At 39.7% G+C, this 20777-nt stretch overlaps 1 protein-coding gene across 1 annotated transcript; it reads left to right on the top strand.

The window, feature by feature from the left end:
- The first annotated feature begins 13582 nt into the window (after window positions 1-13582).
- LOC146079559 (chymotrypsinogen A-like) lies at window positions 13583-20138 on the top strand. The gene is made up of 7 exons (XM_083186288.1): window positions 13583-13634; window positions 13720-13823; window positions 16373-16452; window positions 18004-18082; window positions 18492-18672; window positions 19523-19656; window positions 19977-20138. The coding sequence occupies exons 1-7, from the start codon at window positions 13583-13585 to the stop codon at window positions 20136-20138; spliced, it is 792 nt and encodes a 263-aa protein (XP_083042414.1).
- Window positions 20139-20777: the final 639 nt, after the last annotated feature.

Raw genomic sequence — 20777 nt, 5'->3', positions numbered from 1 at the left:
AGAAAATTTCAAACACTGATTTTTTTAGGGACCAGTTCAGTTCTGATGTGACTTTGAGGGACTTGTATGTGAGACACCCCCATAAATGATACCATTTCAAAAACTGCACCCCTCACAGTATTCAAAACAGCATTTTGGAAGTTTGTTAACCCTTTAGGTGTTTCACAGGAATTAAAACAAAGTGTAGGTGAAATTTCAAAATTTCATTTTTTTTGCAGATTTGCAATTTTAATACATTTTTCTAAGGAACACAGTACATTTTACTAGAGAAATGTGACTAAAAATTGATTCCCCCAATTCTTTTGTTTTCATAAATATCCTATATGTGGCCCTAGTGTGCACGTTGACCAAACCACAGGCTTCATAATAGAAGGAGCACCTACTTGATTTTGGAGCCTCCTTTTTATGAGATTATTTTTTAGGCACCATGTAGGTTTCTAGGCACCATAAGATGCTAAAATTTAGGAACCCCCCCACAAGTGACCCCATTTTGCAAACTACACCCCTCAGGGAATTCATCTAGGGGTATAGTGTACATTTCAAACCCCCAGGGGTTTCACCAATTGTGGTACAACTGGGCAGTGAAAATGAAAAATTAAATTTTTTACACAAAAATGCAGTTCTGGCTCAAAATTTTTCATTTTCAGAAGGTATGAAGGAGAAAAAGCACCCCAAAATCTGTGCCCCAATTTCTCCCGAGTACGGCAATGCCTCACATGTGACCAAAAAATACCATTTGGGTGCATGGCAGGACTCAGAAAGGAAGGAGTGATTTTTGGATTTTGCAGCTCAGATTCTGGTGGAATGTTGGTGGGTGCTATGTTGCATTAGCAAGACCCCCCAAGCACCAATACAGTGGAAACCCTCCACAAGTGACCCCATTTTGCAAACTACACCCCTCAGGGAATTCATCTAGGGGTATAGTGTACATTTCAAACCCCCAGGGGTTTCACCAATTTTGATACAACTGGGCAGTGAAAATGAAAAATTACATTTTTTTACACAAAAATGCAGTTCTGGCTCAAAATTTTTCATTTTCACAAGGAATGAAGGAGACAAAGCACCCCAAAATCTGTGCCCCAATTTCTCCCGAGTACGGAAATGCCTCACATGTGACCAAAAAATACCATTTGGGTGCATGGCAGGACTCAGAAAGGAAGGAGTGATTTTTGGATTTTGCAGCTCAGATTCTGGTGGAATGTTGGTGGGTGCTATGTTGCATTAGCAAGACCCCCCAAGCACCAATACAGTGGAACCCCCCCACAAGTGACCCCATTTTGCAAACTACACCCCTCAGGGAATTCATCTAGGGGTATAGTGTACATTTCAAACCCCCAGGGGTTTCACCAATTTTGATACAACTGGGCAGTGAAAATGAAAAATTAAATTTTTTTACACAAAAATGCAGTTCTGGCTCAAAATTTTTCATTTTCAGAAGGTATGAAGGAGAAAAAGCACCCCAAAATCTGTGCCCCAATTTCTCCCGAGTATGGCAATGCCTCATATGTGACCAAAAAATACCAGTTGGGTGCATGGCAGGACTCAGAAGGGAAGGAGTGATTTTTGGTGGTGGAATGTTGGTGGGTGCTATGTCGCATTAGCAAGACCCCCAAAGCACCAATACAGTGGAACCCCCCCACAAGTGACCCCATTTTGCAAACTACACCCCTCAGGGAATTCATCTAGGGGTATAGTGTACATTTCAAACCCCCAGGGGTTTCACCAATTTTGATACAACTGGGCAGTGAAAATGAAAAAATTACATTTTTTTACACAAAAATGCAGTTCTGGCTCAAAATTTTTCATTTTCAGAAGGTATGAAGGAGAAAAAGCACCCCAAAATCTGTGCCCCAATTTCTCCCGAGTACGGCAATGCCTCATGTGTGACCAAAAAGTGTCAGGACTCAGAAGGGAAGGAGTGATATTTGGATTTTGCAGCACAAATTCTGGTGGAATGTTGGTGGGTGCTATGTCGCATTAGCAAGACCCCCAAAGCACCAATACAGTGGAACCCCCCCACAAGTCACCCCATTTTGCAAACTACACCCCTCAGGGAATTCATCTAGGGGTATAGTGTACATTTCAAACCCCCAGGGGTTTCACCAATTTTGATACAACTGGTGAGTGAAAATGAAAAATTACATTTTTTTACACAAAAATGCAGTTCTGGCTCAAAATTTTTCATTTTCAGAAGGTATGAAGGAGAAAAAGCACCCCCAAATCTGTGCCCCAATTTCTCCCGAGTACGGCAATGCCTCATGTGTGACCAAAAAGTGGCAGGACTCAGAAGGGAAGGAGTGATATTTGGATTTTGCAGCACAAATTCTGGTGGAATGTTGGTGGGTGCTATGTCGCATTAGCAAGACCCCCAAAGCACCAATACAGTGGAACCCCCCCACAAGTGACCCCATTTTGCAAACTACACCCCTCAGGGAATTCATCTAGGGGTATAGTGTACATTTCAAACCCCCAGGGGTTTCACCAATTTTGATACAACTGGGCAGTGAAAATGAAAAATTACATTTTTTTACACAAAAATGCAGTTCTGGCTCAAAATTTTTCATTTTCAGAAGGTATGAAGGAGAAAAAGCACCCCAAAATCTGTGCCCCAATTTCTCCCGAGTACGGCAATGCCTCACATGTGACCAAAAAATACCAGTTGGGTGCATGGCAGGACTCAGAAGGGAAGGAGTGATTTTTGGATTTTGCGGCTCAGATTCTGGTGGAATGAATGGTGGGTGCTATGTGGCATTAGCAAGACCCCCGAAGCACGGTGAAATGATGAACCTAAAAATCCATAGATGTGTGGTATATTTTAAAACACTCCTTTATACATAGGCCGGGTTTGTCGGGGCAAGTGTCACACTGGAAAATAGTTTGCTTTCTTATTCCCTTTTTATAGCAAACTTTGCACCTTTTCAGTGTCCTGCCCTTTTTTCCAGTGGAGGGGATTTCATCAGGAAAATTCTGCCCTGGTACAATACGGGGGCCAGTACTAGAAGTACTGGGGCCCTCTGCCTGCTGGTTCCCAAATACTAGGCCCTTTATGACTTCCTCTTGAAAGTGCATAAATGTCCCCCTCTGGCCGGTAGAACGGAATAGCACGTAAGCGTTATACAGTGCCATCTGGATGATATACACGGCCAGCTTCTTGTACCAGATTTTTGTTTTCCGCAGGGCACTGTACGGCTTCAGTACCTGATCTGAAAGATCCACTCCGCCCATGTACCTATTGTAATCCAGGATACAATTAGGTTTGGAGGTGTGGGTACTGGTACCTCGTACAGGGACGGAGGTGGTTCTGTCTCCGTGAATTGTTGTCAGTATAAGGACATCCCTCTTGTCCTTATATTTGACCAACAACATATTTTCGGTGCATATTCCCCTGCTTTCACCCCTTCTCATTACTTGGGCAATGTGCGTTTTTGGGAGGCCTCTTTGGTTCTTGCGCACAGTACCGCAAGCTGCTGTACCTCTTGAACCAAGGGCCTTAAACAGGGGGATGCTAGTGTAAAAGTTATCCACATAGAGGTGATAACCTTTATCCAGGAAGGGGTGCACTAAATCCCAGACAATTTTTCCACTAACACCTACGAGGGAGGGGGGGCATTCTGGCGGTTCAATTCTTGAATCCTTCCCTTCATATACCCTAAACCTGTGAGTGTACCCTGAGGTGCTTTCACACAGCTTATACATTTTTATGCCATACCTTGCCCTCTCACTGGGAAGGTACTGGCGGAATTTAACCCTTCCTTTAAAATGTATAAGGGACTCGTCTATGCAAATGAATTTATCTGGGATGTACATCTCTTCAAATTTGGCACTGAAATGATCAATGACCGGCGTGACTTTGAATAGCCGGTCAAAGGTGGGATCATCTCTGGGTGGGCACTGTGCATTATCGTTGTAATGCAAAAATTTAAGGATCGTCTCAAATCGAGCCCGGGGCATGGCCATACGGTAAAATGGGGTGCTGTACAGAACATCTGTACTCCAATATTGCCTAATTTCTGGCTTTTTTACTATGCCCATATGAAACACCAGACCCCAAAACGTCATCATCTCTACTGCATCTACAGGGGTCCACCTAGCAAATGATGACGTGGGGTTTTGAGCAATAAACTGCTGGGCATATAAATTAGTTTGGTCCACCATTAAATTTATAAAATCATCAGAGAAAAATAATTTGAAAAAGTCAATTTCTCTGAGACCTGTGGAATCAAATTGGATTCCTGGCATGGCCAAAAACTCAGGAACCTGGGGCTCAAAATTGTCTGGTGGTGGGGTCCATACGAGATCAATTATTGGGGGGTGGGTCTCAGCTGCTCTACGGGGGCGTCTTTGAGGGGGTCCCTCATCACCAGAGGAGGAAGAGGAGCTTAAGACGAATCCTTCAAATTCCCCGCTTGCATCACTGGCTGTGTCAGAGTCAGAGGCAAGCATGGCATATGCCTCCTCCGCTGAATACATTCTTCTGGATGACTGGGATGACATTTGGGATGACATTTGGGATGACATTTGGGATGCCATTTTTATTTTTGTGTTACTGGTAGTGAAATGTTTCAACACGTGTATAGTGTAGGGGGGGGGGTACAAACTTTATTTCAACCCGGGGGGTATGTAGTGTGTAGTGTGTATGTAGTGCAGAAAAAAAAAATACTTTATACAAAAAAAAAAATTGAAGGGGTTAAAAAAAAAAAATTGAAGGGGTTAAAAAAAAAAATTGAAGGGGTTAAAAAATAAAAAAAAAGGTCCTGCGCCAAAAATTGAGCACAGATGTTGGTCAGTAACGTCCGTCACTGAACAGCGCTCAAAGGCAACAGGAATTTGATCAAAAAAAAAAAAAAAAATAGATCAACCCTGTGCCAAAAAAGATGATCAGTGATGTACGTCACTGATCAGCGCACAGTGGCCACAGGACACCCACAAAATCACAGTGTGTGTAAAAAAAAATTAAAAAAAGACCCCACAGCACCCACAAAAAAAAAAAAGGTGATCAGTGATGCGACACTGATTACCAGTGAGGGGCAGCAGGTGCACAACCTTTGGTGCAACTGACAGTGCAACTGGCAGGTATATATATAAAAAAAAAAAAAACTCTGCACCCTCAAAAAGTTGCTGATCACCTCAGATATAGTGATCAGCACAAAAGGCGGGGGCAGCAGACACAAAATTTAGCACTCTCTATCACTCTCTGTCACTATCTCTCTCTATCTCTCTATCTCTCACTATCTATCACTCTATGACACTGCAGCAGCAGCACCGACAGTTATATATATGAAAAATAACCCCTGCACCCCCAAAAAGTTGCTGGGGGTGAACAAAAGGGGGGCAGCAGACACAAAATATAGCAGTCTCTATCACTCTCTGTCACTATCTCTCTCTATCTCTCTATCTCTCTATCTCTCACTATCTATCACTCTATGACACTGCAGCAGCAGCACTGACAGGTATATATATATATATAAAAAAAAACCTGCGCCCCCAAAAAGTTGCTGATCAGTTAATTTATACTGATCAGCACAAAAGGGGGGGCAGCAGTCAGTTATATAAAAAATATATAGCACAATCTGTCACTATCTCTCTATCTCTCTCTATCTCTCTCTCTCTATCTCTCTCTATCTATAACTCTATTACACTGCAGCAGCACAAAATATAGCACTCTCTGTCACTAGACCTCTCTATCTCTCTCTATCTCTCTCTCTCTATCTCTCTATCTAATAACTCGCAGCAGCACAACACAGCACAACACAGCACAGGATGTCACAAGAGGAAGCAAGATCCAGGCAGTGATCAGGTAAGTATTTAGCAAGGTTCTGGTCAGTAAATGGCGACAGCTGGGCACGGTGACCGCACTGCACGCTATTCATGACCGGAATGGCGTCTGCAGTGCAGTCACCGTTAGTTTAAACCCCCCTCCATGGCTGTGATTGGTCCGTCGGTCCGACGAACCAATCACGGCCTTTGGGGGCGGGCGGGGTGAGGTGGGGTGACACCAGTGTCACCCTTACACCCCGCGGTGATTGGTGCTGTACTTTACAGCACCAATCACCTCCGATCCCGTGTCACCGGCGAACGTTATTCGCCGGTGACACAGAAAACGCTGTGAATGGCTGTTCACACTGAACAGCCAATCACAGCGATCGCCGACGGGGGGGCGGCATGCAGGGACATGTCTGCTGTCAGGGACAGCAGACATCGTCCCTCTGTCACTGCGTCTCTAGACGCAGTGACAGTTTGAAGTCATGACGTATATATACGTCATGTGTCGGGAAGTACTTCCCGGCCATGACGTATATATACGTCAAATGTCGGGAAGGGGTTAATGTTGATCCCCCTTTAACATGCCCACAGATCACCAGAGGCAAGAAGGCGAGGGGTTGAGAGGGGCCCTCCTCAGGCTGCGGCAGAACCTTCTGGACATGGCCGCAGAGGTGCAGACCGTTTGTGACCTCCTGCTTTGATTTTTTTTTGGTTAATAGTTTGTTGTATACTAATAAATTTTTGTCAGAAAAGTTAGAAGTGGTGTGTGTGTGTTATTGTTTTATTTTACAGTATAAGTATAACTATAAGTATATAAGTATAAATAATGCTGTTTATTTATGTAAGGTGCAAAAGGTATATACATATGCATACATAACACATGGGCGTAAAGGGGCAAGAAAGAATGTTTTGAACTTAGCATGATGAAAGGGTTAATAAAGTGGTATTAAAGTGTTTAATTATCAATTAGATAAATAATAGATGACCATTAAAAACAATCCCTTTTGAATGAGGTAGCCTAATTGCATAAGTGGGTCATGTTACAGATTTGGGTGTTCTGATAATAGTGGTGATTTGTGCGTAAATACACTGCATCGGTGCGTACGGCCAGGTTCCCGTCCGTTCTGACGCGGTAAGACCGTGCCACCGCACACGCAAGGTTTGTATGTCGTCCGTACACACACCCTCTTCTTAAACAGTGAGTCCATCCGAATGCGGAGGCTCGGTGGGCATTTCTACGGACGATGCCCGCACAGCGTGGCGTGCGGACCGCTACGTAAGAATTCGGGAAAGTACGCACCGATCAGAATAAGGGCCAATGAGAGACTCTATAAATTACTTGAGGAACAAAATAAGAAATTAGACCAAATGATTACATTACAAGGGAGTGTTCCAACTAACAACAATAATATCCCTCCCCTGATGCGTCAAGGTCGAGGAAATGGTCAAATAATTAATAGCCGGAATAATATCACCTGTTACAGGTGTGGGCAGGTGGGACATCGCTCTTTCGAATGCTTCCAATCTGGGGTCTTTAGTCGAACTACTAGTCAACATGATCAACAGAGCAGAGGGAGAGTTACTCAGTCGGAAAACTTAGAGGGGACGTCGGTGACCCCCGCACTGACTCCCGCCCTATAATTGTTAGCGCAATGGGGAGTGCCCAGTGGTCTCATATTTTCCCTGAGGGAATGATGGGACGAGCTCCAATGGTAGCCACATTGATAAATGGGCACGAATGTAGTGTATTACTTGATAGTGGATCACAGGTATCAATCATATTCGAGAGTTGGTACCAGATGTATTTATCGGATGTCCCCCTTTTACCTTTTGATGGATTAGTATTATGGGGACTAAGCAATCAAAAGTATCCTTACCTCGGCTATGTAAGTACTAAGATTGAGTTGTCCAATGGATGTCAGGGGTATTGGGATCCATTTCCATTAATAGCTCTGGTTTGCCCTGACTCCCCTGGAGATAAAGGGTTGATATCCATAATTATAGGGACCAATTCCAATTTATATAGGGCTTTATCTGATTGGTGTTTGTTGCAAGATAAACAAATAACAGATGCAACTAATATTAGCCCATTGAGTCTAATAGTGTATCCTGAAGATTCCCAACAATGGGAAAGTGAATTGGGATCTAAAGGTAATTATCATTCAACTACAGACTCATTCCTCAACAAAGTGAATGAATGCTTTTCAGGAAGTGATATACCAGATAGGGACAAAGACCAGTTGATTCAGGAATTAAGACGAAGGGAGTCCGTTTTTTCCCAGAGTGAATGGGATTTGGGGTCAGCTACAGGAGTAGAGCATCGTATACATCAGAGTGACGCCACCCCATTTAGGGAACGATCACGGCGATTAGCGCCTGCTGATTTTGGAGATGTAAGACAGCATTTGAAACACCTTCTGGAGAATCACGTCATCGCCAATTCTGAAAGTCAGTATGCATCCCCTATAGTGGTAGCCCGAAAGAAAAACGGAGAAATACGGTTATGTATTGATTACCGCACCTTGAACAACAGGACAGCACCCGATCAATATACAGTCCCCAAGGTTGAGGAAGCCTTAGACTCATTACAGGGAAGCCAATGGTTCTCTGTATTAGATCTGCGATGTGGTTATTATCAAATCCCGATGCACCCAGATGACCAGGCCAAAACGGCCTTTATATGTCCTATAGGATTCTTTGAATTCCTTAAAATGCCACAGGGAATAAAGGGAGCACCGGCCACCTTTCAGCGAACCATGGAACAGACAGTTGGTGACATGTGTTATCGTGAAGTATTAGTCTATTTAGATTATATAATTGTCATTTGGAAGAACCCTGGGTGAACATAACAACCGGCTGTTGAAAGTGTTGGATTGGTTGCAAAACCGTGGATTAAAGTTGTCCATGGAAAAATGTAAATTCTGCCAAACCACTGTGAAGTACCTGGGGCACATTGTTAGCAGGGAAGGAATAGCAACTGACAAGGAGAAAGTAGAAGCCGTAAGAGAGTGGCCACGACCCAAAAATTTAAAAGATTTACGGTCATTTTTTTGGTTTTGCGGCTATTACCGGAAATTTGTTCCGAGATTTTCTAGTGTAGCTCGACCATTGACTGACTTAACAAAAGGGTATCCCCTCATCTCCCTGGGAATACACACAAGTCAGTATCAACCCTGAAGGATTATTTCAAACCTCAGGAATAATTTGGGGACAGGTGGACTACTGTATGCGAGGAGGCATTTAATAAGTTGAAATACAGTTTAACCCATACCCCTATTCTGGCATATGGAAATCCGCAGTTACCCTATGAAGTGCATATTGATGCCTCTTTTGATGGTCTAGGGGGAGTCCTCTACCAGTGGCAACAGCAGAGGTTACGACCTATATATTTTGTTAGTAGGGGGCTATCGGTTAGTGAGAAGAAATATGCTGTCCATAAATTGGAGTTTCTTGCTCTTAAGTGGGTGGTTGCAGGGAAATTTCATGACTATCTCTATGGTGTGAGTTTTACAGTACTCACTGACAATAACCCATAAACTTATGTACTGTAAATACTACAGCTAAATTAGATGCCACGGGACATAGATGGTTGGCTGTGTTATCTAACTACAATTTTACCCTAAAATATAAGCCTGGGATACAAAATGTAGATGCTGATGCTCTTTCCAGATACCCGTACAAGGGTATCTGGAAAGAGGGTATAGCACCAAGGATGAATGGGTGGAACTCCCCGCCCCCGCCTTCCAAGGATTATGTCACCAGGTGTCAATCTTACAGGGTTAATTGCAAGAGGCCATTAGTGCTTTAAGGGCTTCAGAAGCGGCACTGCCGGTCATGTATTGTTGGCTCTTACAGTCAGAGATGAGTGGATTAATCCCTATCACCAAAGATCAATTGAGACAAGGGCAGGCCCATGATCCTGATATAGCTATACTGGTGAAATATTTGCGTCAACCCTCATCTGTACCTAGTTCCCCCAAGAGAGATAAAACTAGGGTATTGTGGCATCAGCGACAGAGGATGAAATTGAGGAAAGGGATATTATATCGGCAGACTAAAATCCCAAGGGGAAACTACAAATATCAGCTAGTGTTACCTTCATGTTACATTTCCATGGTGCTAAAAGCACTGCATGATCATCATGGACATTTAGCTATGAAAAGACCCAACAGTTGATATCTGATAGAGTGTATTGGCCATTTATGAATCAAGACATTGATCAATACTGTCGAAATTGTAAGAACTGAATTTTGAGGAAAACATTACCTATGCATGCTGCCCCATTGCTACATCTTGCTAGTTCTGGGCCTCTGGACTTAGTCTGTTTAGATTTTCTATCCTTTGAAAGCCCTGATGGGAAAGATAGTAATGTGTTAGTGATAACTGATCATTTTACCCGGTATGCCCAGGCATATGCCACTCCTGATCAAAAGGCATTAACTGTTGCTAAAACCTTATGGGAAAATTATTTGTACATTATGGGCTCCCTGCTAGGATACATACTGACCAGGGCCGGGATTTTGAAAGTAAGGTAATCCAAGAGCTGTGTAACTGCTGTGGGATAAAAAAATCTAAAAACAAAAATTAAAAAATGTTGGGAACATTGGACTCTAAAAGTAAGGTACACTAGAAAAAACATATTTGTCAGTTAGTACATGCCTACAATTGTACCCGAAATGCAGCTACTGGCTATGCCCCATATACCATTATGTTTGGAAGGGAGGCCCGGTTGCCTATAGATATCTGTCTGGGCACCACTCCTAATTTCCCTACTTCCTCGTCACATACCACCTATGTAAAACAGTTGAGAAAAAAATTAAAGGAAGCATATGAAATTGCCAAGAAAGCTGCAGACCATCAAGGGGATAAAAATAAACGAATATATTATCAGAAGGTAAAGGAAAATGTTTTACTACCTGGGGACAGAGTATTGTTGAGATGTTTAGGAACTCCCCGTAGACAGAAGTTATCCAATAGATGGAGGGATACTCCCTACCGTATATTGAAACAACTCCCTGGGATTCCAGTATATCAGTTAACTCCAGAAAATGCAGATGCTCCAATACTTACCTACCACCGACAACATTTACTGCCAGTAGGGCAACAACTGATATTTGACCAAGACATAGAAAACACTCTAGGCACTCCAAGGCAAAAAGACAACTCTCCTGGGAGGAGATATAACCATAATAGGCTGGATCCAGTGAAAGCACCGCATATTGTAGAAAAAGAGTTAGAAGGGGGTTATTTCTATAGGGACTCCTCCCTGGTACAGTACAGTGAGTATCTAACAGAGAATGAATGTAGAATAGGACTGCAGGGTGATAACCCTGAGTACAATACTCAAATAGAAGCATATGATGATAATCACATGGTACTGGAACCAAGTGAAGGGGATCCCAATAGCAGGTTGGGGAACGAAAGGGCTAGAGAGCCTGAGGATCAATCCACCTGGTATTCTACTAGAATATGTAGACCTCCCACTATTTTAACATATGATAAACTTGGGATATCTAGGGATGAGCCTCGGGTGATCCATCCAAGTATTATTTATACATGGCCTTATTTTGGATGGGTGGGCCATGAGGCCTAATGGTGATCTGAAATGGATGGTATTGAACATCAGATCACCAGGGGGAGAATGTAAAGTGGTATTACAATGTGTATTAAGTGTAGCTCTATAATTGTATTGGAATAACTATATTTGTGTTAAGGTTAATATGCTAATATGCTGATCACATGACCAGGGGTGTAGCATGAGATACAGAGTAACTGCCACTGACAGAGAAACTGACACTTCAACGGCTGGAGGAGTGATGAGCTGGATACTTGCTATGGACTCCTTTCCTCTATTGAACTGCCCAGAAAAATAGGGAGCTGTTCAGTAAATATTGCCAGCAAGACACCTGCAGGAACGCACTAAGAGGAGCTGGCTTCACAGATTGGGATGTAGCTGATCGCAGCAAACGACAGAGCTGGGGGAGCTGCAAAAGGCCCAAGACAAGGGTCCACATCAGTGCCCCGTAAAGCTGCAGGTTTGTGCGCATCAGCCCTGTGGTGGAGGAGCAGCAGCCGGCGGGGATTTGCCAGAATCAATCACTGAAAACATCCAGAGTGGTAGATATATTGAGCCTACACCAAACGCAGCACCAACCACACTATCTTTAAAGGGAGATAGCTTCATGTATGGCCATACTGTGTACTTGACATTCAATTTATTCATAAGTCTGGAGTGGACTTCATCGTAGGAATACAACAGAATACAACCCTTGGCCTACTTATTGGCCTGTCCTATGCAGCTTAAAGGAACAGTTAAATCTGCTAGCGCTATCCCTAGCCAGAAGCTTCTATATGCTTTCATCTATGTTAAATGCATTTAACCATATACTGCCAACAATTGCTTCTAACTACTGGGGAGTCCAGTGAGCTAAAGAGACAATATTAGGACAAAACTGAATATGACCCCCAGTTCTCTACTGTTTACGTTATTGTACCGAAAAGCTGTGTCAATAAGTGTATTTAAATGTAAGCAACTTTATTGCATAATAAGGCATAGATGTATTGCTAAGGGTATATGGTATACTGCATGTCTAAGGTATGCTGAACTGGGCGGTGTATTGATAACACCCTGTCAAAGTGACAGTTGTTAATACCACCCAGCCTGATTACCCATATAGGGGGCTAAGTTATTATAGTGAAACTTAATGTTAGGAATATGTAAACTATTATTGCCATTTGTTTATCTGTAAAGTAAGCGGCCTATATGGGCTATAAGTAAACAAAATCAAACTTCATGAGTGTGTTAAGTGTACTTACCTTGATTGCCTGATGGAGAGCATCCAGATCACATTCCAGGGATAAACTAGCACATCTGGAAGGTAACACCTGTTGATATAAGAAGAAAACAATCATTGGGAGAAGCACTACATTCTCTGATAGTATATATTAACTGAAAAGCAGAGGGTATTCCCGAGCCTACCCTGTACCACTCATTAGGGTGGTTCCAACAGTTCGGGTGGAGGCACTGTGTAAAACAGACATATTACCCCAAAGGGGTGACACTAAGGCGTAAAAAGGGGTTACAACAATATTAAAGCTAGACAATATAACTGACTCCAAAACAATGAGAATAATGCTCCTCTTCAATCTGTGTGACATCATGATGTCACATGGCTTATTATGGTAAATTGCCCTGCTCCATCTCCAACAGCTACTTGCACAAGTAGATGAAAAGGGCCAATTCAGCCACTTAGATGAGATAAAGTATGATTCCAAGCAAATATTAACATTTCCATCCATATGATGTGGGTGCATATGCATTACAAATATGTAGAAAGTGAATAAATGCATCAAGGTGGTGTAATGGATCTGTTCTGAGTGAACAGCCATTCTGAGTACCTTGCATCTGTGATTAAAATATTGAATTCATTCATGAATGTAATTTTCCCTATTGTGAGTTAAAGGTATCTGTGAATTTGGTATAGATTAATTTAGACAATTTGCATACACTATAGTTATTTTTTCAGTAGACAAGGTTATAACTAGTATTATACAGTTATATATAAAGATAGATTTGCATGCTGACAAATAATTTCCTCTTCTCAGAGTATCACCAGTTTTCACCAACAAGTTTCCTGTGTGTACAGCTGATTAAATATTCTAGTGCAATTCAAGGTCTTTTGATAACATAGTTTAAAAATGTATACACTATCTTTTATATATAGAGCTTTCATTTGATTGGTTATTGATTGGTTATTTGAAGCTATATAAACCAAACAAACCTTTCCATAGCCCACTTACCTTAAAGAAGTAAATCACTATGGCAATTCTTTGGTTTTTGTCCTGCCTTGCTCTTCTAGGGGCTACTCATGGTAAGTAATATCAAGTCTGCATTAGCATTTTATGTGTACTCTAATTAATCCTTACATGTATACCTACTGAATTATAATCCATTAGGCTGTGGTGTGCCAAGCGTCAGACCTGTTATCTCCGGATATGCCAGGATCGTTAATGGTGAGAATGCAGTTTCTGGGTCTTGGCCATGGCAAGTGTCTCTGCAGGTAACATACAAATGTTAATTAACCTACAAATGATTAGGCTTTCGTAGCAAATACCTGTTTTTCATATCCAAAGCAGACACTGCGTGCGTGTCAGGACAGTGGCTTCAAATAATAAAAAGTAGTGACCATGGGCTGGATGTAATGCAGTTCAAGTCCAGTGACCTTTGCAAGGAAAAAACATACATTGTGAATGACTTTCCATTTAAAAAAAAAATCTGTGTTTGTCCAGCAGCCCAAACGGCTGACAGACTCGCAATGTATTACATCCAACCCCACTTTTACAATATAAAGGGGGTATGATTTCATCTTTACATTTCATATAAAAAAAATATTCCTAAATATTGGTTATTTTATAAAGTTATGTATTCCAAAATAGAAGCACTGGGACATTTTTTATTCATTTTTACAGGCAGATAAATAAATTTATTTAGATATTATCACTGAAAAAATTCACCAAAAATCACAAATAGACAGATTTGCTTGTACATAAATAATTTTATTATGCAATATGAGACAAAATAAATAATGTGTGTTGCCAGTATTAATTAAAGGAAATGTTATTATATATTTATCTATAGTATTTTTATAGCAAATAACTGCAACAAAATATACTAGACCAACTATTTTTGCTAAGCATCATGCAGGTGAAATATTCAATCAGTAATGATTATATTTGTAACACATTTAGCAATAAATAGAGTTTTTTTGGCCAGGGTTATTGACTTGCCCACCACAGCCAGGTAACATCATAAGGGTAAGTACCTAATATTGTAATTCAAGTCTAGGACACGGGACACCACCAAAATGCCCAGCCAATCCTCCCCAAGGCATTACACTATAGGATCAAGCGAAGTGTTAAAAAGTGATAAAAGCAGCTACTGCATATGTTAGAAGTGTTAAAGAAGTTAAAGATAATTGTGTGAAAAAAAAAGCATTGTATAAAAAGTAACATACTGTACAAAAAACAATAGTGCTATAGAGGAGGCCCCAAGAAGCCATAAATCACCTCACAGCTGACATATTATATAAAATTATGGGTCCTACCTTATTACCTATTTATTAAGGATTGCCATATAATTCAAATTATTTTACAGTATATTCTGCACCAATTGTCTTTCTTTCTCTTATTCTTTCTAAATATATGTGTGTGTGTGTAATATATATATATATATATATATATATATATATATATATATACTTGGTGGGGATGGAGCAACATCCTTTATTTGGGCATTTTCTTCAGGCTGCTGAGAGTGCCGCTCCATCCCCACCAAGTATGCTATCCCTCTGTGCAGGCACCCAGCCAATTTCCTCTGCATAGCTGCTGTGGACTGTGCGGTCTCTTGGACACACATATATATATATATATATATATATATATCTATATATATATATATATATATATATATATATACACACACACATATATATATATATATATATATAAATACACACACACACACACAAACATATATATATATATATATATATATATATATATATATATATATATACACATATATATACAAACACAGGGGGCCCAGCACTCACTACAACAAACTAACTCACCTTAACATTCAAATAATCAATTAAATAAATAATGGGGTTTTAGTTCATGTATTGATCAATGCATTTAAGCTTGCAGCCCATCGCCAAGGGACCCCATTTCACCATTATTTATTTAATTGATTATTTGAATGTTAAGGTGAGTTAGTTTGTTGTAGTGAGTGCTTGGCCCCCTGTGTTTGTATTTACTAGAGTGTTTGGTCACAGGCCAATGCACCCCATCCTGGGAAGTGGGTGCTGTTTGCACCCCATTCTTAGGAATGGCGAGTGTGTTGGTACTTCTGTATCTATATACATATATATATATATTTATATATATATATATATATATATATATATATATATATATATATAATCATAAACTGGCACACCAGCAAAGAGATTTTATCCAAGAAAAAAGTTTTTATGTAGAAAAAAGTCATTTAAAGACAAGGAGGCTTAGTCAAAACATTTCAAAGTCCATGCGGTGGGGAATACACAAGTAAGCAGGAGTATTTCATACTTATCAAAGAATAAAGACAACATCCATTGCAAGCCTGCCAGATGTAAGTCAAGTCCATAAACCTGGCTAAAATTATGCAAAAAACAATGTTTATTGCAAAATGTTTTACAACTCTAATTTGTTATGTTTGAATTGTTCATCTGTATGTTTTTTTCTCTTTTTGTCTAATACTGGAGGCCTCAGCAAGGTAGATCATCTCATTACATAGAACTTGCTGTCTAGGGCCACTCCCTGTATATATTGTTTTTTTTAGCAAGCACACCACTTAGCCCCACCCCATTCCCACTTTCAAGCACAAACATAGACATTCTTTGATGGGGAAACCTACAATGGTTTTACATAAATGGTCACTCTTTTTTGATGGCCAACCATAGAGCAGGCACAAATACTCACCATTGTATTTCGAAATAATCTACAAATGAAGACAGTAAATCGCATTGCACAAAAAAGTGATGGTTTTTGTATATATATATATCTGTAGGACAGCACTGGGTTCCATTTCTGTGGTGGTTCTCTGATCAACACTCTCTGGGTTGTCACTGCTGCTCACTGTGGTGTCACGTAAGTATTATGCTCTTGATGTTACTGCTGAAATAAGGAAACATGTTTAGAAGCATACACAGGGGCAGATTCTGCTGAGACCACTTTAGCATCTTTTGGCATAGTCACATAGTCACATCAGCAACAATATGTTAGTTCTAGTAAAGAAAAACTTTCTCAATGTGTACAATCATAAGTCTGCATATGCAAAGACTGAGGCTCTTAAATTGTCCATCTTTACATGCAAAAATCCTTTAGTCAGGGATTAAAGTGGATGGGAGCTGGGTGGACCTGAGTTCCACCATTTATAATGGTAGGGGGAACTCAGTTCCACCTCCAATACAGCCAATGCGCAGCAATTCCAACAGAATTTTTTTTTTCTGGCATGACATATGTTATGTCATGGCATCACCGCCAGGAGACGAAGAAGCTTGGCATGGTGCTGCTAGAGGGACATGTGTATAAGGCATATGTGTATAAGTGGCATTACTACTGTGGACAGTTTTTGTAAGTGACACTACTGTGTGGCATACATATATACTGTAGAAGTGCATATATAACTGTGTATCATAATGTGAATAAGGGTCACTACTATGTTGTGTTATATAAATCAGGGGCACTACATGTGGTGTAATGTGAATATTATTTGTGACACTGTGGCATAATTTAAATTGTGGGTACTATTGTGTGACCCCCTTCCTTGTGAGACCACTGTCCCTTTATAAAGTATGGGAGGTAGGGCACACATTTTGTCATTTGCAGGGGGTACCTAAAACTCTGGCACTGGCCTGAGCTCTGCCTAATGGGGAAGGGGGAGGGTGCCGTGGAAGGGGAAATAAGTTTCAACACCTCTGCAGGACCACTTTAAACCCTGCCTTTAGTGCATTGATAGACAGTACCATCTCCATACTATGTGCAGATTCTACATTAGAGTAGGACCTTCAACATAGGAGTTTAAGCATCTGAGTTTATAACCAGTGGCAATATTCATGCAACACTTCCATAACATGCCCGTAAGACAGTACATCTGAATAGTCACCTTCCAATCACCACCGAGGAATACTTATAACATTTCCAATGAATATCTGAGACAATGCAACTCGATCACTACTATGGATTGAATTCACTGTGCAAAGTTTTAGCAAAATATTGTAGGAGCATGTGCAGTTCAAAAACATCCCCCATTTGCATAAATATTCTTTGTGTATAACTCAAGATCAAGCCAACTCTGGGTTTGTGTGGGAATGGGGGTGTTAAGATTTGCTTGAATATGGTATTGTACAGTACTACAAAGCATTGAAATTATTAATGGTATTGTCAAGTCCTTTATTGTGTTACTATTTTATTTTTACTTTTTTATTAACTAGCTCTTTATTTTTATTGAATATTAATAATTAAAAAAAAAATTCCTAATATTTTTCTTAACATATAAAGTATGCATAAAGTAACTGATTTCTTGTAAAAAAATTAAAAAATATAGCAGTAACTATAAAAAATCTGTAGTAACTTTGCAGAGACACAATTCAGACAGCACAACAACCTGATCACAATACAATATTTTATTACACACAGAACTGCCCACCGTGTGATTCTGGGGGAATACGATCGTTCTTCCAGTGCTGAGCCCATTCAAACTAAAACTATTTCCAGGGTAAGTTAAATATGATAAATACAGTAAATAAACAAAAAGTCAGACAACTCATTACAATCAACAAAATGTAATGATTTAATTAACAACTATAATTTGCTGGCACATTTGCAGATGAATGTTACAAAATACTCAAACACAGAATTCCATTGCTTATGCAACAGTTGTAGTGGTAGCCTGTTAGCAACAGAGTGGAGGATGCTGATGATAAGAAGGACATTAATGACGTCATCAGTATGTCTTGGTAAATGCTGGCAGAATATTCATTAGTAACATTGTAATGTTCCAATAAATATGCCATATGGCCATTGGTATGTATTGTTATTAAATGGAGTCCTTTGTTGAATTTACATCATAATGTTACTTGATGAAAAATATATTTTTATAAAAATACATTTTTTAATGTTAACAGGTCTTCAGACACCCCAGCTACAGTTCCCTGACCACCGCCAACGATATCACTCTTTTGAAACTAACCAGTACAGCTACTCTCAACACTAGAGTGTCTCCAGTGTGTCTTGCTGTATCCAGTGATGTTTACAATGGAGGAGAGAGATGTGTTACTACTGGATGGGGTTACGTAAATGCTGCAAGTAAGTCATGTAGATCTTTCGTCTTTTTCTCTATCAAATACAATTCCACTGACAAAACTAATTAATAAGTATGAAAAGTAAAATATTAATTTAGAAAAATGTAAAAATATATTGTTTTATGCAATTTAATTTTTCAAGTATTTTTATTTAATCAAATTAGTTTTCTAAACGTAAAATGGAGACTATTAATGTTTTTAATTTGTATATTTACATACAACCTTATTATAAACCAAACCTTTCAGCTCTTTTTATAACATTACTATAAGCTGCTGAGATTTTTAGTAGAGTACTTGTTATAAATATACTGTATTATTATTGTAATATTATTAATATTAGTAGAGTACTTATTATAAATATACTGTAGCTGGCTTACAATGGAATAGCCAATGTACATCTACAGTATATTGATTGAGCAAATAAGAATGGAGCAATTTGATGCATTGCTGATATGGGTATCAAATTGGGCCTTATTTTGGTTCATTCTTTCTGACAAAATCCTTCTTAGATGGACAAAACCATGTGCACTGCAGGGGGGGCAGATGTAAAATGTGCAGAGAGAAATAGATTTGGGTGAGTTATTTTGTTTCTGTGCAGGGTAAATACTGGCTGCTTTATTTTTACACTGCAATATAGATCTCACTTTGAAGTAAAACCCCACCCAAATCTAATTCTCTCTGCACATGTTACATCTGCCCCACCTGCAGTGCACATGGTTTTGCCAATCTAAGAAGGATTTTGTCAGAAAGAATGAACCAACATAAGGCCCATTGTTCTGTACTGTATGTTGATAATGTTGTGATACATTTTTTTTTAAACATTTGTTTACTGTACGTACATTTATGTTTTTTAGCACAAAACACTCCAAGCAAACTGCAGCAGGTGGCACTTCCTCTTTTGACCAACACTGAATGTCAGAGATACTGGGGAACAAGAATCCAAGCCACCATGATCTGTGCTGGAGCCTCCGGTGCCTCATCCTGCATGGTATGATAAAGATTTTAATATACTGTATAATATGTAAAATCATTTATTGACAGTGAGCTGTTCTTTTTTTATGCATATTTGGTGTTCTGCTGTCCTCACTAATAGCTCTTATTTTATTTTGCTACATAAAAGGCTAAATTAGAAAAGAGTCATGCTTTGAGTTTAAGCTCAGGACAAGATCTGACAATTGTTAATATCACAGTAGGCCATTTTGACATTGTGTTTAATATCAATCAACACCTTTAAACATGGTATCATACTGCATGTAGCAAGATATTGACATCCATGGACTTAATGTAATTTCTTGTAACTCATTTTAGGGAGATTCTGGTGGACCTCTTGTGTGCCAGAGAAATGGTGCTTGGACATTGGCTGGAATTGTCTCCTGGGGAAGCTCTACCTGCTCTGCTTCCTCTCCTGGAGTATATGCCCGTGTGACAGTTCTTAGATCCTGGTTAGACCAGACTGTTGCTGCTAACTAAGTATACAGTATCAATAAATTATTTTAACTGACTTTTCGATTGACGACTTTTTATTGTAATGGTTTCTGTAATTAATCTATAAACAACTGGTGAATACATTAAAGAAATAATAACATAATGGGCATACTACATACGTGTTAGAAATGAGCACTTTCACTCTTAGAATATATCAGAGTAGAAAATACACTAAAATGCAAAATAACAAATTGAGAAATGAATGGAAAATTTTAAATAAAAATAAACATTTTTCATTATGTCAAAAATTAAATCAAGGAGAATATTCTTTTCATACTGATTTCTGCACACTTACTGACATTTATTTGACACATTGTTTCTGGAAGTAGCAATGTTAAAAGGTAAACTTACGAACTGAATAAACAGCTACTTAGCCCACACTTTCGGAGAAAAGCCCTCTCCTTTTATTACAATTTTTTCAGAACCTTGACTAAAGATAAGGTGGTGAAAACAGGTATAAGCAGATGGTCCGAGGTGTTTACAGACCTAACGGAGGAGGATCTTTATGCCTATTTGGGTTCCATCTGCAAGATATTACCTATGCCAACATATATAGAGCTATTTTTAAAGATCTATCATAGGGCCTATTTATCTCCAAATAGGAGAAAAAAGATTGGATTGTCC

This window comes from Crinia signifera, chromosome 5 (assembly GCF_055691185.1).
Source record: "Crinia signifera chromosome 5, ASM5569118v1, whole genome shotgun sequence".
NCBI classification, from domain to species: Eukaryota; Metazoa; Chordata; class Amphibia; order Anura; family Myobatrachidae; genus Crinia; species Crinia signifera.
Note: the sequence above shows the minus strand (reverse complement) of the source record. Positions and strands in the feature narration are given on the sequence as shown.

Excerpts from the sequence above, each read along its gene's own strand:
- LOC146079559 (XM_083186288.1), top strand. The coding sequence starts at position 13,583 with ATGGCAATTCTTTGGTTTTTGTCCTGCCTTGCTCTTCTAGGGGCTACT. Across the intron at positions 13,635-13,719 it reads TCTTCTAGGGGCTACTCATG|GCTGTGGTGTGCCAAGCGTC; the intron begins GTAAGTAATATC and ends ATAATCCATTAG. Across the intron at positions 16,453-18,003 it reads GCTGCTCACTGTGGTGTCAC|AACTGCCCACCGTGTGATTC; the intron begins GTAAGTATTATG and ends TATTACACACAG.